The 17,119-nt window shown below is 47.8% G+C and overlaps 3 protein-coding genes across 6 annotated transcripts in view; 2 read left to right on the top strand and 1 right to left on the bottom strand.

The window, feature by feature from the left end:
* The window catches only part of SLC13A5 (solute carrier family 13 member 5), a 31,086-nt gene extending 23,388 nt beyond the window's left edge, over positions 1-7,698 (bottom strand). The window contains exons 1-4 of one of the 3 annotated variants that reach the window (XR_002337330.1): positions 7,593-7,698; positions 7,017-7,130; positions 1,622-1,750; positions 1,230-1,366 (exon numbers count right to left, since the gene is read on the bottom strand). Coding sequence is in view for 2 of the 3 variants with exons in the window: in XM_013981236.2 (XP_013836690.2) it covers positions 1,230-1,366; positions 1,622-1,750; positions 7,017-7,118 (368 nt within the window). In the remaining variant the exon portion in view is untranslated. Of the gene's footprint in view, positions 1-1,229; positions 1,367-1,621; positions 1,751-7,016; positions 7,131-7,497 lie in introns of all 3 variants that reach the window. The other 2 variants (XM_013981236.2, XM_021067712.1) reach the window with 2 other exon arrangements.
* FBXO39 (F-box protein 39) overlaps positions 1-17,119 on the top strand; it is an 87,927-nt gene that overhangs the window by 36,244 nt on the left and 34,564 nt on the right. The window lies entirely within an intron of this gene.
* The window catches only part of C12H17orf100 (chromosome 12 C17orf100 homolog), an 83,986-nt gene that overhangs the window by 41,171 nt on the left and 25,696 nt on the right, over positions 1-17,119 (top strand). The gene's annotated exons all lie outside the window — the stretch shown is intronic.

Raw genomic sequence — 17,119 nt, 5'->3', positions numbered from 1 at the left:
CCTGGATTTGGGGGCAAAAGTGCTCCAGCACATTCCAGAATGAGGCCCACCCACTGATGGAGAAAAGCCAACCACTCAAAGGATCCTAAGAACAGGAATTCTGAGGCCTCACATTTCTAGAAAATGCACTGGTTTTTGATTTGACCCTAAAATTCAATCCCTGAAGGGGCTCGATGCCATGAAGGGTAACAATCACAAAGCCCTCCCTCCACTCAAGGGCGCTGAGGCACAGCATGTGCTTGGGCATCAGCCTCCTGGAGGGTAGGCCAGGGTCTGTGTGTGCTCAGGGCCCAGCATGGCCCTTGACACAAGGACATAGCAGAAGGGATTTACCATGGACTGACCAGCCTGCCTTCCCAGGGCTGGGCTGGGGACACCCCATCATTTAGGGAGCATGCTGTCTCAGAATAAAGTTGCATCCTGAGTTCCCAGTTGAGGGGGCAAAGCCTCGTCACCCAGCCAGGCCCAATCCCTGTGTGACCATCGGCAAACCATTTAACCCCTCTCTGCTCAGATTCCTCATCCGTGGAAAAGAACTTGGGCGGTGGGAATAATCCTCAACTCTCAGAGATGTGGTAAGAGTTAGATGAGCTGGTCAGCAAGCCCCCAGTATCATGCATCCAGTATACCCAGGTGATTGTGCTGTATCAACTCCATGGCTGGGCTGGAATGGCCTCTGACTGCTCCCTTAGCAGTCTAAGGTCTAAGATCTAGATCTAAGAGAGTCTAAAATCTCCCTTAGATTCTGGAGTGGGGTGAGACTACTGAGTGATGTGGGGACAAGGAACTAAACAGCCCCTTTGCAGAGGGAGCAGATGTGCCAGCTTTGGGGGGATGACCTTTCTGCTTCCCCCTGCCCTGGGTAGTTAGTTGAGCCGTCTTTTTCCTGTTTTTCCCACACAACCCCTTGGGGTATCAGGCATGGCTTGATCCCAGCCTCCGTCTACCTTGTTCCCTGTGGAACCCTGCAGCCCCTCCCCCAGGAAGTCTTCTGAACACAAAGGGACTCTCGCTGACCAGTCTCCTCCAGACTCAGAGAACCCTTACCCCCTGTTGCTTACCATTTTCTCCACCCCCCACAACTACCCATGCATCTGGCCTCTCCAGCTAAGATTGTCACATGCTGTCAAGCCCAGGTAAGGCCATGGCCAGCCCCTGCCTGTGGGTGATCTGGTCTGGGCTTGGTGCACTGCAGAGTCCTGCGGCGTAGAGAGAGAAGGCGTAATTACTGTGCAGGCTTGGCCCCCACCCAGAGAAGCGTGCGCAGGGCAATCCTCTTGTGCAGGTTCCAGTGCTCCACAGCCACGGCCACGATGAGGCCGCCCAGGAACAGCATGTTGGTGTCCTTCATGTACTGGAGGCACACCTGGAGGATGGTGGAGGCCCCGTCAGCCCCGGCCCCGCCCACACGCTGCTTGGGCTCAGGACCACCCACGTCCCCAGAGACAGGCAAGCAGACCAGACGCCGACTCCAGGGCAGCTTGGAGTGGGGATGGAGGGACAAGGGGATGTCTATGCCAGGGTATCATCTGGTCCCCCGGGGCCTAGGCAGCTCAGAGGGGTCAGAGAATGAGCTTCCAGGAGAGAAACTGGAAGCCCCCAGATGCTCTGGGCTGCTCACCTGCTTCGAGTCCATAATCTTGAAGAGTGGGAAGAGCAAGGCAGGCATGAGAGCGGTGACAGCCAGAGGGATGACTTCTGTGCACCAGTAAACGGCCATGACAGTGATGACGTAGGCACACCTGACAAACTGTAGAGACAGCCCTGAGGCCCAGTGTGCTGCCACAGCCCCATCTGCCACCCCAGAACACTCAGGTCAGCAGTGGCCCTGACGGTCAGAAGAGGGTGGCTCGTCAGTGGGAACCCCCTGCTCCTCTCAGCACAGCTTTCTGGGTTCAGGACAGTGAGGGGGGGCACAGGACCTGTCATCGAGAGACAGCTGTCCCACTGCCCCTCAGCTGCGCAATCCTGGACATCTCACCTCTCCAAGCTTGGCAGCCACACCTCTCCACAGGGCAGTGAAGAGGAGGAAGACGGGGAGGAAGAGGGGGGAAGAAGGGGAAAAGTGGAAGAAAACACTGTTTTTAATGACCCACTCTAAAAATTAAATCATTTTTTTCAAAGTAGGTGCAATTTTTAGGAAAGTCTTCCCAAAGCACATCCTCAAACTCCTGGGATCTGTTCCTAATTTTCTTCTCAAGAGACTGCTCCACTCCAACTTGCCCAGCCCCCAGAAGTGCATGTTGTGAGCCAGCTCATTCAGAAAATGGCCAGAACTGAGTGTTTTCATTATAATTGAGAACATGGTACTTGGTGTTCATTAGCCTCTCTCTAGTGACAAAAGTCTCAAGCTTTACTGTTCATATTAAATCCTGTGTGAACTATGGAGTCACACTCTTTAGCTACTCAGCCTCTGGGATCTTGGCTCTGGAGTCAGACAGACTCCGGTTCAGGTGAAAGTGCTTGCAGTCCTGGCCCCTTGCTCGGCTGTAGCCCTTGGTCTCATCACTTATTAAAATGTGAAGAGTAACTTTCACCTCCCTGAGGGTTTTTTGTTTCATCAGCATTTTTGCTATAATCATTATTAACCACCCGGACTCTGCCCTCTCCCTCATTCACCCCCTCCTGTTAAATCAGCCACCAGGACCTATAGTCTCTACCCCTTTCTTCTCGGTCACTCCCCTCCCACCTTCACCCAAGGTGCTGCCTTTGCCCAGGCCACCTCTCCCATGGCAGCCCTAGGGCTGTCTTCTAATTCCGTCTCTGTCCCTGTGTCACTCCACACCCCTGCTCCCTCTTTCTCTTTTTGTAAATCCAATAGGATCACTCCCTTATTTAAAAGCCTCCCTTTGCCTTCAGATGTGAAGTGCCTCAGCATGTCTTAGGAGACCCTCTGCGATGGAGCGGGCCCTGTAGACCCCTCCAGCCTCATCTCCTCAACTACTTACACCCTGAGCTCTCAGGACTCCAAAGCTCTGGTGGGAACTGAGGCAGATGTTCCATCTCCCACAACTGCTCTCACACACACCACTCCCTTGGCCTGGAGTGAGTGCTCGGGGCTCAGCTCACAGCCCCTCCCTGCCCCCAATCTGGGTCTGTACCCTTCCTCTGCACCACCGCCCCCCTGCGCCAGAAATTAGCACCCCCCCACACACACACACTGAGCAGTGGGCAGTGGCGGGCAGAACCCATGCCTGCCCATCTCCCCATCCTCAGCGTCCAGCACAGGCTTGACACTCAGGGGACACTCAGCAAATGCTGAGTAAGGAAAAGACCAGCACAGCACAGGCTGTGACAATACCGCTGGGAAAACCATACCTGCATGCAGCCACGGTTTACCATCACCCGAGAGAACACATTATATGCATGAAATATCACCCAAAGACTGAGAAATTCTCTGGATTTGTAGTGACAAAAAAATACATCTTTCTTCAGCAGCCAGTGATCACCCCAGGATACCTCCGTGCTGTCTAATTCTGGGTTTCTCAGCCTCAGCACTGCTGACATTTTGGATTGGATGGTTCTCTACTGGGGGGAAGGGGGATGTCCTGTCCTGCGCATTGTAGGATGTTTAGGAGCATCCCTGACCTCCACCCCTCTAGATGCCAGTGGTACTCTCTCCAGCTGTGGCAACAACAACAACAAAATGTTTCCAAACTTTGCTCCATGTCCCTTGGTTGGGAAGGAGGGGGGAAATCAATGCTGGTTGAAGCCCCTGGGCTCAAGGCAGAACAGCAACATGGTTGGAAGACCAGGCTTTGATAGAGGACAGGCCTGATCAGTGTCTGCTGTCTGCCATCGTCTGACCTTCAGCAGTCACCACTTATCTGGGCCTCAGTGTCAAGGGAACAGGGAAGAGGTAGGAATGACCTGCTGTGGGGCTGAGGCAGGGGCAATAAGGGGTGCGCTGTAGAAAATGAAAAAAACAGTAATACCTTTTTTTTTTTTTTTTTTTTTTTTTGGTCTTTGCCTTTTCTAGGGCCACTCCCTCAGCATATGGAGGTTCCCACGCTAGGGGTTGAATCTGAGCTGTAGCCACCTGCCTACGCCACAGCCACAGCCACGCCAGATCTGAGCCACGTCTGTGACCTATACCACAGCTCACAGCAATGCCAGATCCTTAACCCAATGAGAGAGGCCAGGGATCGAACCCGCAACCTCATGGTTCCTAGTCGGATTCATTAACTGCTGAGCCACGACGGGAACCCCTCAACAAAGTTGATAAAATACTCCTCTCAGTCTCAACCCTGATCCCTCTTCCCTGCTTGTTTCAGGGCCTCCTTGTAAATATTGGGTTTAAAAGTACCCATTCTTAGCAGAACAGCACACAGAAAGTGGTTTTTTATTATTTAAACTTAGAAGCGGCAGGTGACACCAATAACCAGTTTTCCCGGCACATGGCCTGGAGGTGCCAAATGTAACCAACCCAGAAGACATAGGCTATCTGCCCCCTCACCTCTATGCCACCGTCAGGAGGCCCAGGAGATGCCCCGTCCCTGAATGATACCAGCCAGCAAACTCAACCCTCCCGCGTCTAAAATGCTGCCAGAGTGTTGTGGAGAGAGCAGAAAGGACAGGTAATCTTAGAGAAGCCCGAGGAGAGGAGGGTGACTGTGCAGAATGAGACGGACTCTACCTGCAGAGAAGAGCCTGGTTCCCTCTGCGTCAGTTCAGAGCCTTCCCTGCAGCTGAGCATGTGGCCGGAAGAGCACTTAAAGCTGAGCTCGCAGCGGACACTGGGACTTAAAAGTCAGCACGCAGCACAGTGCCAAGCACATAGTGGGGCTCAATAAATATGTTAAATGCACAGCTGAAGAAAACCATGGCCCATTATCTGTCTGTTAACCCACTGCCTAATGAGGAAATGTAGCTAAGAGAATACGCTGTGTGCGCGTGTCTTACGGGATTTGAAAATATTTCATTTTTTCTTTATACTTTACAGACTTCCAGAATTTTTTTTTTTACATTTTAATAACACAATGAATGCATTGTTTATTCAATAAAAAGCTATTTTTAAAAAAAGAAAGAACCCAGAGAATGGGCAGAAAAGCAGGGCAGAGATGAAGACAGGGGGGAGCAAGGTGCAGGATAAGAATAAAAGAACTCCTGCAGGAGAGGGCCCGGGGCACTGGCAGAGGGTGACATCCCCTGGGCATCACCGTCCCTCTGGGATGGAGCTGCCCAGACTGCCAAGTCCCCACGGCTTCCCTACTTCTCTACCCCATGCCCTGGGTTTCCTTGCACAACTTTGTGGCCATGGGGTGGGGGTGCGGGCCTCTTCAGTGGTGACCAAAACAGAAGCACAAAGGGAGTTTAAAGAAGACAGGGTTCCAGGCTCCCAGGCACCTGCCCCACTAGGAGGGAAAGCACATGAAGGCAGCCTTCAGAACAGGTTTCACTGATGTCTCCTCCTCCCTTGCCTGATCCTCACTCCCAGGGCAGGATAATGACACCCACGCACAGCCCAAGTTGGGGTCCCATCTCAGGGCCACCTGCATATGTTGAGGGGGTGGGGCAGGAGAAGTTTGGGGTCTTGGCCAGACTCTCCTGGAGCAGGAAGGTCAGCCAAGTTACTATAATTAGTCTAGGGAACATCACTCCCCATCAGCAGAACTAAAATCAACCCCCACCCCCCCCCCACCTAGCTCCCTCCTCAGACGATAACAGCCCTAAATCTCTTTCTGCAGAGAAAATATGGCCCCTCACAGTTGGTATGGCTACTAAAGAGCCACCATAGTTGGCTGCTGTCCTTGGCCCATCCAGGGTCTGTGTGTAGCCCACCCAAGGGCTCCTCCCAGCCTCCCCTTCCCCACCCTAGGAACTGGCATGATTTTTTTGTTGTTGTTACCTAAAGCCAAAAAACCAAGTCAAAATCAAGCCGCCTTGTTCCATTGTACGGAGGAGAGCACCAAGGCCCAGAGAACGCAGGGGTTTGGCTCTGAACACACGCAAGGCTGAGTGAAAAGGTGGAAGTCTGGTTCTCTTGAAGACTGGCTTCCTGATAGCCCAATTCAGCCCCACTCCTCCAGGGCTACCCTCAGAGCATCCCCTAAATAGCTCCTCTGTTTCCCAAAACTGCCTGGGTTGGGGGAGCAGAGGTTTTCTGTCTGGGCTGAGAGTGAAAGGCTGAAAGAGGGAATGAGGAAGGAGCAGCCAGCAGCCACAAAAGGCTTCAAAGGGCTCGGGCCTCTGCCAAACAGGCCTGGCACAGCCCAGCAGGGCCCGGGCCAGGGCTCCCAGCACCGCCCCCACTCTGTGGCCAAGGCCATTCATTCTCTGCCTCCCTCCCGAGCACTAGGAGGCCAGGGCTCGGGACGCTGCTTCCCTGCAACCCTGGGCCGTGCCACCCAAGGCGTGAGTGCTGGGAACATGTCCTGCCTCCTGCCACAGCCACAGCAGGCAGTGAGCAAAAGCAGGCCAACCTGACCTCCCTTTCAGCTGGGAGCAGGATTCTGACTCAGCTGTGGCTCCCCAAGTTTCAGAGCTGGAAAGAAATGTGGATCATAGATTAGGAAACTGAGGCTCAAAGGCCAGAGAGTGGCAAAAACAGCACTCAGGATCCCCTTAGGTGGTGATCTTTTTCTGTAGGTCCCCAATTGACCTCGGAAGTCACTACTGCGGGAAAGTCCTCATTGTCTAAGAGGCGGGAGAAAGAAGGGAAATAAGCACCCAGGCTTCCTGTCGATACAGGTGGCATCTGAGGGGTGCCTGGGAACCAGCTTATGCACTAAGGGGAGATTCTGAGCCTGTGGATGGGTTGTGTGGCTAATTTCTAGGTTTCTGTGCTTGCCAGGACAGTTCTTACCCCTCTGGGATCTGTGAACCCCAAGGTGCATGCCCTTCAGAACTCTTTGCAGGGCACCTCCCATCGCACCCGGAGCTCCCGAGGGTGCGTGCCTCAAGGGAGCCGTGCCCCCCGAGAATCCGTTTGCGCCACCTAATGTTCCCAGGTTCCATGCCCGCTGCTGAGCACCTGGCACCCGGAATCCACGCGGCTGTCCAGAGACGCAACTGACCTTGGCGGGCATCAGAATGATGAGTGGCAGCAGCAGTATCGGGGTGACGAACAAGATCACGAAGGACTTAAACTTGGAGACATAGCTCAGTGCCGAGGCCATCGCGGAGGGAACCTGGCGGGAGAGGCGAGAGGGGCAGCCAGTTTCTTCTCGCGCTTAAGAAGGGGCCGCAGTCCAGGGGGTTGGAGGGGGCGGCGGCAACTCCGCCTCCCACAGTGGGGCCTCCCCGCGGCCCAGGGGCGGGGCCATCCCGCGGGGTCGGTGGGACAAGCCTGCCACCCCCAGCTCTGTCTCCGGGTGGCGGTGGGCGGTGCCTGCGGACTCCAGCGGTTCGGGCGGGATCTCCAGGGGTGGCTTGGTCCCTGGCACCCCCTTGCTTTCCTGCGGTGCCCTAGACAGGCGCGCCGGGGGACGGCCAAGCAGGAGCGATCGGTCATTCAGTCTACCGGCTTGGGCGTGCGACCCCCTTCTGCACCCGCACCTGCTCTTCCTGGGCCCTGCCGGCGTCCCAGGTGAAAGTCCCCACAAGCTGATGGGTCTTTCAGATCCGTCTCCCAGCCTCTCCCTCTTTTTCACCTGGTTACTTCTGCTCCTCGCACCCCCATCACGGAGGGATCTCTGACCCGCCCCGTGCGCAGCGCTCTCGGCTCCCCGGACCTCTGCTTTCCTTGTCACCCTCGGCTTCCTCGCGGCGTCTGCGCTGCTCTGGGCACCGGACTTGTCCCCCAGCGCGCCTTCTCCCACCCAGCGCATCCAGGGCACTCTCCGACGATCGAGGAGGAGGCGAGGCCACTGTCCTCCTCAGTCCTGGCGGCTTTCGTCCTCCAGCGGACACCCGCGCAGCCCGCCGACGTCCGGGTTGCACTTCGTGCTCTGCTTGAAGGGTGAACTGAGCCCCAGCCGCCGCTGACCGAAGCAGCTGCAGCCGTTCTGCAGGGGAAGCGCGGGTCCAGAGGAGGGGACCTAACCAAGGCTACCTTGAGAGGGGCGCTCATTCATTTAGCCCAACGCCTGCCCAAAGTCCTGAGCTCTTCTGTTCTAAGCCTTGTTTTGTGTGCTGAAGATACAAAGGTGCACACATCACCTCGTCACTTTCTTCTTTCCTCCCTTCTCCTCCTCTGCCTGTCTTCTCGTTCTGCAGCTTTCTTTGGGGGACTCCTACCCCTGTTTGTGGTTTAACCACAGTCTGCTCCTTAGTGATTACCACCTTCTGTCTTCAATCCAGCTCTGGTGTCAGGGTCCCCGGTCTCCATATTTCCAACGTTTTCCAGGCTGAATGTGCCTGAGGCCCTAAAACTCAACACATCCTAAATCAAGTTCCCAAGTCTCTGAGACTCAGCGCTTTAAGGAGCCTGCAGTGTCACTGCAGTGGCTCTGATCACTGCTGTAGCAGGAGTTTGATCCCCTGCTGGGGAACTTCTGCATGCTGTGGGTGCTGCCAAAAAAAAAAAAAAAAAAAGTTCCCAAGTCTCTTCCTATGACCTCTACCTAAGGACACGTATTCCCCCAGGCCCTCCTGCATCTGCCTTCCCTCTGTCCTCCCGCTCTGTAATTCTCATTCATCTAACCCTAGGCTTCCTTCCCCTCTCCCCATCCCAGGGCACTTAGCACTGTTTGTACCTAGTTTATTCATTGGCGTGATTTTTATCTGATGTCTGTTTTCTTTATCACCGTAGGCTCAACCAGTACCTTTTACAGTGCCTGATCCAATGTGTGCACTCAGAACTTCATCTCTGGAGCATGTGAATGAATAAGTGGTCAGTGAAAAAGTCAATCAGTAGTCAATCTAGGAAAGAAATGGAAATTTTTATTCAAGTCAACCTGAGGATTATCACCCAGGAAACAGTCTTTCAGAAAACGCTGAGGACTGTTTTGCCTTTTAGAGGTCAAGGCATACGAGTTTTGAGACAAAGGATTATACATCAAAGTAACCTGTTGATGGTTTACATAGTCCAACAAGGCAAGTAGTGGGTTACTTTTTCATAGGATTGGAAAAGGAATGTTAATCTCCTGAGGCGTCACCTTGCTGGCACTAGGAGAAAATTCCCCCTCTCTCTTTCTTTCCCTTCTCTCTGGCCAGTAGGCGCTCTGCGTCTTCTAAGGAGATCTAGTTAATGTATAATGCAGATACACGGTGCACACTAAAGGGGAGGATGTAGTGGCTCAAATCGACAGAGAGAGAATTTTATGTTTAGAATTTGTCTTGTCCTGCATTAAAAATAAATTTATTGCATCAAAGTAAACCATTCCCCTACAATAATGCAACTGCTTTTGTTATCCAGCTGAACAACCCAACCATTCACCCACCCAACGCTCAGCAAAGTCAATCTACTGACACTGGGTTGTGGTGAAGGATGGCGTTTATTGCAGGCACCAAGCAAGGAGAACAGGCAGCTCATGCTCAAAAGACCCAAACTCTCCAGGGAAGAGTTTTAAAGGCAATATTTGGAGTGTAGGTTGCAGGAGCCAAGACTTTGTTCTGATTGGTTTGTGGGTGAGGTAAACAGGTGGTGTTTAGAGACTCTTAATCATCAACCTTCAGGTTCCGAGCAGTCTGGGGTCTGTGTGCTTGTGGTCAGCATGTCTCACCATCCTCCACTAGTGTGGGGGTCTTAGTTCTTGCAGAACAACTCAAAGATAAGTGTCATATTGTAAGGATATCGCTTGAGGAGGAACTAGTACTTGGTTGTATTACTACTGTTTCTTGACTGCTTTTCCTTTGTTTCTTTATTCCCTCACTTCCCTAATTAGTAACGATTTGAGTTTGCTCTTTGGAATTCAGGAAAGGCCTTAGAGACCAAAGTCTTTATTTCTACAAACCAGAAGCGGTCACGGTCACCGAGGGGCCTTTTCACCTGGGAGGGTCCTGCTCTGTTTCAGGCCCTCTTTTCTTTGCTCCTTCTCAATCTTGAGAGGAACAGGGGTGGGACAAGAAAGAGAATAAAGTTTTGGACAGAAAGGTTAGTCATAAACTTGGCAGGGGAGCTCGGTTTTTAGGGGGATTCGATTTCACTCTAAGGGGGATGTACACAGTGAGAGCATGGGCTCTGGAGCTCGATGCATATTCTGGTCCTACCTGATTCTGGCTGTATGCCTTATCCAGTTGCCCTCTCCCAGCTTATAGTTTCACAAATAGCATTGACTGTGATTTCAGAAGGTTGCTTTGAAGATTGTTTGAGTTGGAATTCCCATTGTGGCTCAGTGGAAACAAATTCAATTAGTATCCCTGAGGACAAGGATTTGATCCCTGGCCCCACTCAGTGGGTTGAGGATCCAGCGTTGGTGTGGCTGTGGTGTCGGCCGACAGCTACAGCTCCTATTTGACCCCTAGCCTGGGAACTTCCATATACCACAGGTATGGCCCAAAGAAGACAAAAAAAAAAAAAAAAAAAAAGAGAGAGAGAGAGAGAGAGATTGTTTGAGTTAATACTCAGAGAATGCTTAACTCCTCTGATATATAGTAAGCAATCAGTAAATATTTACTCTTGCAATTATATGCAAAAAACTCTGAGTGGCGGGAACAATGGCGAAGGTTTAACCAAGGAGGTGGCATTTGAGCTGAGACTTCAAGGCCAGGTAAAAATTTACCAGGCAGCAGTGCAGGCTAGTCAAAATCACCATTGAATGAGAAAGTGTTCAAATTGTTGAGAAAAATCCCAAGATATTTCAGGAATACTAGAGAATAAAGTGCAATTTCAACAAAAAAGATAAGAGTTCCCGTCGTGGCTCAGTGATTGATGAATCTGACTAGCATCCACAAGGATGCAGGTTCGATCTCTGGCTTTGCTCAGTGGGTTAAGGATCTGGCATTGCTGTGAGCTGTGGTGTAGGTCTCAGACACAGCTCGGATCCTGTGTTGCTGTGGCTGTGGCTTAGCCAGCGACTACAGCTCCGATCAGACCCCTAGCCTGGGAACCTCCATGTCCCACAAGTGCAGCCCTAAAAAGACAAAAAAAAAAAGAGATAACAAGTGGAAAGACTAAACCAACTTCATGGATAGGAAAATTAAACATTGTAAAGGTATTCATTCCTCTCAAATTGATCTGTAAAATTCATTTAAATTCCAGTTAAAATCTCCATAGAATTTTTATTTGACAAGCTAAATCTAAAGTTCTAATTTTTGCAAGAAGCCGAGAGTTAAGACATTTCTTGGGGTGGGGGGGATTGCCTCAGAATTTGAGATTCAGAAAGTGATAAGTTATTGGTGTAATCATTAGCTATTGGCATTAAGATAGAAAAATAGATCAGTAGCATATAATAAAGAGCCTAGAAATAGACCCACATTTACATGGAAACTTGATATAAAAGGGAAATGGACTAGCCAATGCCTACTGGCAGCTGCTAAACTAATTAGTTTTCAGCAGTAGAGACATTTTTCTCTCACTAAATATGTTAAGCACATAAGAAAATTCGACCATAATATATAATAAATAATTTCTGATTATTTAATCTACAAGTCATTTAATTATTCCCAAGTCTCATCAATTGAAATGGGGATTTAGGGAGTTCCTGATGTGGCTCAGCAGTAGCAAACCCAACTATTATCCATGAGGATGCTGTTTCATTCCCTGGCCTTGCTCAGTTGGCTAAGGATTTGGCATCGCCATGAGCTGTGGTATAGGTTACAGACACGGCCTGGATCTGGCATTGCTGTGGCTGTGGTATAGGTTGGCAGCTTGAGCTCTGATTCGACCCCTAGCCAGAGAACTTCCATATTCTGCAGGCATAGCCCAAAAAAGGCAAAAGAAAAAAGAAAAGAAAGAAGTGGGGATTCAAATGATATGTGCAAATTTGCCCCAAAAATACTGACAAAGTACTGATGAGGATGTGTAGCAACTGGATCCCTCATTCCTTGCTGGTGGGAATGTGAAATTACTAGTACTGACACTCTGAAAAACAGTTTGGCAGTTTCTTATAGAGTTAAACATCTATTTACCATATTCTCCTGGGTATTTATGCTAGGGAAATAAAAACTCATGTTCACACAAAAAATCCACAGGTGAATATTCAGAGCAATTTTATAATAGCCCCAAGCTAAAAACAATCCACATGCCCTTCAGCGAGTAAGTGGTATAGAGGCTGTGCTCCACCCACACGGTGGAATACTACTCAGGGGAGAAAAAAGAACATACTTGGATGGATCTCAAGGGCATTACACTGAGTAAAAAAAAGCCAGTCACAAAAAAATGAGAAAAATTAGAAGGTGGTGGAACAGACCACCCATCACCAAGGGTTAGGGTGAGGGGAGGAGGTGTCTATAAAAGTAACTGAGTAGTTTTTTATTCTAATTGTGGTAATGGACACACTAATCTATCCATATGATAACATTTCATAGAACTACACACATGCGTGCATACACACACATACACAAACACAGTGCATGTAAAAATCATTAAATCCAAATAAGGTCTGTATTTGAGTTGTTAGGACTGCACCAATGTCAATTTCCTGCTTTTAATAACACACTGTGGCTATGTGGAATGCTGAATTGGGGCAATCTGGAGAATGGTATATGGGAAATCTCTGTATTATTTTTGCAATTCCTTGTAAGTCAAACTATGCTAAAATTTAAAAATACTTTTTAAGTTGTAGTAAATTAAAAAAATAAACTTTAAACTAATGAACCCAGTCCCTCCCACTTCATATTTTTACAGTTGATATTGTAGCAAAGAAAATGGTATTACTGATGACATTGTGACTACATAAGACATGCCAGGGAATGCAGCCAGTGAATAGACGTCCTTAGACTTTAGGTACTTTTATTTGAGTCTGTTTGCATGTGTTTGGGCAGGGTGTGTAAGTATTTCTATGGGTAGGACTGCTGCAAGGACTGGTCACTGCTACTAAAAGTAGGCAAAGCTTGTTTCCATATTTTAACTTGGGAACCTGGTTTTATTTGTACACAAGTTTTGGTTGCTAAAAATTCAGGGCCTGATTTGCTTGGAGTATAGGATGTTGCCATTAAAAGAGAACTTTGGTCAGCTTTTGCTAGGTTCAGCTTGCAACAACAAATATTTACTCCAGTGCTGCAAGCTGGCGAAGAGTCTGTGGTTTTCCAGCTCTGCCCCAGGCTGTGGGTAGACTGTGGGCAGTCCCACGCTCTTCTCATTCTGGACTGTGGGTCTGCATCCCTTGGCTCTCTCCTTCCAAGACTCACATCGAGGAAGCAGACACTCAGAACATGCTGTTCTCGAGGCGGAGAGCAGAAGCAAGAGGGCTGGTGGGACTTTGCAGCACCTCTAAAGCTTCTGCTCAGGTACAGCATACATCTCCCTCTTCCATTTGCCAAAGCAAGTCCCATGGCCAAGTCGAAAGTCAATGGGGATGGGGAGTTCCCATCGTGGCTCAGTGGTTAACATATCCGACTAGGAACCATAAGGTTGAGGGTTCGATCCCTGATCCCTGGCCTTGCTCAGCGTGTTGCCGTGAGCTGTGGTGTAGGTCGCAGACATGGCTCGGATCCTGAGTTGCTGTGACTCTGGTGTAGGCCAGCAGCTACAGCTCCAATTTGACCCCTAGCCTGGGAACCCCCATATGCCGAAGTAGTGGCCCAAGAAATGGCAAAAAGACAAAAAAATTAAAAAAGTAAAAAACAAATGAAGTCAATGGGGATGGGAGTGTTCTAAAATTAGTCTGCGATGATGGTTGAGATACCAGAAAGATGATACCGGAATTCGGGTTCTTATTCACGGCAGTCGGAGAATGAACTCCCCAAACACACAGGCAGCAAGCAAGCAAAAGTTTTTATCGAAGGAAAGCAGATAGCTCCCAGGACTGTTGGAAGTGGGGAGAAGAGCCCCCTTTCTCTATTGTCCTATAGGCGTTTTTACCTCTTTAATGTGGGGAGAGGCACCAAATTGGGGTCCAGAAAGATGTGTTTTTCTCCCATTGGCCTTATTCAGTTACCTGTGTCAGTCCTTGTCCAGTTGGGCTTTTGGGGTTGGAAATGTCCTGATAGCTCTGTGGTTTTTGTTTTTGGTCCTTTTCTTTTACGTTCCTCTCATTCCTCTTTTATCAGTTGAGGAGTGGGCTAGAGATTCGCATTTTCTATAGTAAACAAAGTCTGTGGGGAATGCACATTTCTTAGAATAAAACAAGGCCTGTGGAGATGTTACTCCCTGGAGCCCTTAAGCCGCAAATGTTAATCAGTGGCCATATCAAAGAATGCATCGAAGCCCATGCTCCTACACTGACTACCTGGGTTAATATTCTGCCTCAGTTGTACAACTATAAAAGAAAAATAAATAAAGTCAGTGGGGTGGGGAATTGTACTCTGTGGGGAAGGATTGCAGAGGTGGAAAGGGAATTAATATTTGTGCACAAATAATACAACCAAGTACACACGATAAATGGTATTAAGTCCAGGTGGCATTACACTTACATCTTTTAGAAGTGGTGTGTGTGGGAGTTCCTGCGGTGGTGCAGTGGGCTGAGAATCCAACTGCAGCAGCTGACATCGTTGCAGAAACACGGGTTTGATCCCCGGCCTCGGCCAGTAGGTTAAAGGATCCAGCATTGCCACAGCTGTGGCATAGGTCACAGCTGTGGTTCCGATTCAGTCCCTGACCCAGACACTTCCATATATTGTGAGTGTGTTCATTAAAAAAAAAATGTGATGTGTGTGTAAACAGGATCTTACATGAATTATATAAGCTCAGTTTCTTGAGTGACAAGAATTCAGAAGTGAAACAGTTGTTACAGGGGTGTAAGTTAACATAGCTATTCAAATTGGAAAAATGATATCTGACTTTTTTCCCAGAAAGTAAGTCTGATTTGGATGATTACTTTGATAATAAATACTTACTTCGCCAGTTAGGTTATACAGAGAATGCGTCCCATAAGCCAACTGAGCTAAATTTGTAGCTTCAGTATTTTGACACATGTATAGTTAAATCACATGATAACATTGTAACAGATGTACTGAAATTGTAAAGTGTATTGAAATTAATATTCTTATTTTCCCAAGTCCTTTTGAGTACACAGTCTCAAAAGCTGCTTCTAAGTGAAAGATACTTACCATTTGAAAATCCTGTCGACTAAAAAAATACAACCTGAAAGTTGAGAGTTGAGTTTTATTTGGGGTGAAATCGGTACTTAAGCCCGGGAGATAGCACCTCAGGTAGCTCTGAGAAACAGCTCCAGGGAGGTGAGGGGCGGAAGCCAGGATACACAGTTTTTGCAACAATGGGGAGGTAATAGGAACAAAAGATTTACAGATAACCAGATTTATAGAAGATTTACAGAAAACCATTTCTGTGGGAAGACATAAAGGTCTGGGCTTACTGGAATCACTCCTTTGATATGCTCTCCTGAGTTCCCCCAGGGCTCATTGGCCTACCCTTGGGAGTGGCTGTTCTCACAGGTGACCTTGACATCTTTTGTTTTGCCCACTAACTACAGCCCAGGAGGCAGCCTTTCAGAACTATCTGCAAGGGGGAATATCAAGACTTAAGTCATAAAGGGGAAGGGGAGGCGCATGCATCCAGGCACATATTTTACAGAAGTTTTTTGCTGGTCTTGTGAAGGTTACTGCTAGTCACAGACATTAGTCATCATTGACGGATTTTAGGGTTTTTCTAGATATGAGGAGATGCAAGAATCGGGCTCATAAAATCTTAAAATATCTAACTCTCTGAAGGCCCGTTCTTCCAGTTTTCCCAGAGCCCAGAGTGCCAGTCCACCCTGAACTACACTCAGCGGGGGCTGCGGGACGGCAGCTGCAGTGGCTCATGGTTTACTCCATGTAGAGGCTGATGGCAAGTGCCAAACTTCAGTTCACAGTCCTAATAAAGACTTTTTGGTGTTAATTCTTGAAAGTTGAACAAATGACCCTAAAAGTCTAGAGCAGCAAAGCTTTTCTAAGCCAGGTGATTTCCAGTTCTTTGCTGTCAACAAGATTGAGAGAGAGGCAAATTAAGCTGCCATACAACATCCAAAACAATTTTCTATGGCGGATCATTATGTGATTTTTGGTGAATTTGGTGAAATTTGGGGATGTTCATAGAACTAAGAAACTCTGCTCTTTAAAAATCTTCTATTGCTATTTACATGAGCAGAGTTGCTCAGTGCTCACATCTATACTAGAAAATAAGGGTAGAGTTAATGCTGAATCTTGTCCCTACCAAGTAATAAGTAACGTTTATCCATGGCTAACTGACAACAATTCAACCTTACTGAACTGCCTTTGTAATCCAGTTTCGCTTTTTATAGGTAGTAATTATTTATAAAAATCTGTTATATTTTATGTTGCTTTGGTCAAGTGTATGCTATAATTGTCATAACTGAAAGCACAAGAAAAATTTCACTCTTACAGCCTTACTTTCATAAGAAACTTTAAAACATGAGTATTTCAATTTACACACATTTTTATTGTGGAAAAATATGATTGGGAGAGTAATAGAGGACTTCAAATAAAACGTATGTTAAGAGAGACCTTATAAACTAAAAGGAATGGAAATATAAGATAAATGAGAAAAAATGGCTACATAAAATTGTGGTCTGTGAAGGAAAATTTTATTTGACTATTTTTAAAGTGGATAGTGGCATGTATCAAATTGCTGTGATATTTTAGATTCCATTGGATACATGTTGAGAGGTGAGGTAACAATTTTATTTTTACTGGTGTTTATAATAACCAGACATGATAATCTTTGCAAATATCAGCTCGAACTGTATGAAATTGTTAATAGTCAACCATTATCAATCTACAAATATGACAGATTCATATGGCTCAAGCTAATATTTAAACTTATGATAAAAAATTTTAAAGAAAAACTTAAAAATGTGGAAAGAGGTACATAATTATTCCAAAATTACCTTAGGGAGCACATGAGCCAAGGATTTTCAAGACCATTGCCTAGGGAGGAAAAAAATCTCTTGTATATAAAAGAAAGTTATGATAGTAGTGTTGGCAAGAGCAAAAAAAATAGAAAAATCCAATAACAAGAGAATGAATAAATAAACTAGGGTATTTTCATGCCACTTTTTTATATAGCAGGAAAAATGAAGGAATTAGAGATATACACATAAATATGAATGAAGCTTGTAAGTATTTGGTGAAAGAAGTAAGTTACAGAAGAACACAGAGTGATAATGCTTATAAA

This window comes from Sus scrofa, chromosome 12, assembly GCF_000003025.6.
Source record: "Sus scrofa isolate TJ Tabasco breed Duroc chromosome 12, Sscrofa11.1, whole genome shotgun sequence".
In the NCBI taxonomy this organism is placed as follows: Eukaryota; Metazoa; Chordata; class Mammalia; order Artiodactyla; family Suidae; genus Sus; species Sus scrofa.
Note: the sequence above shows the minus strand (reverse complement) of the source record. Positions and strands in the feature narration are given on the sequence as shown.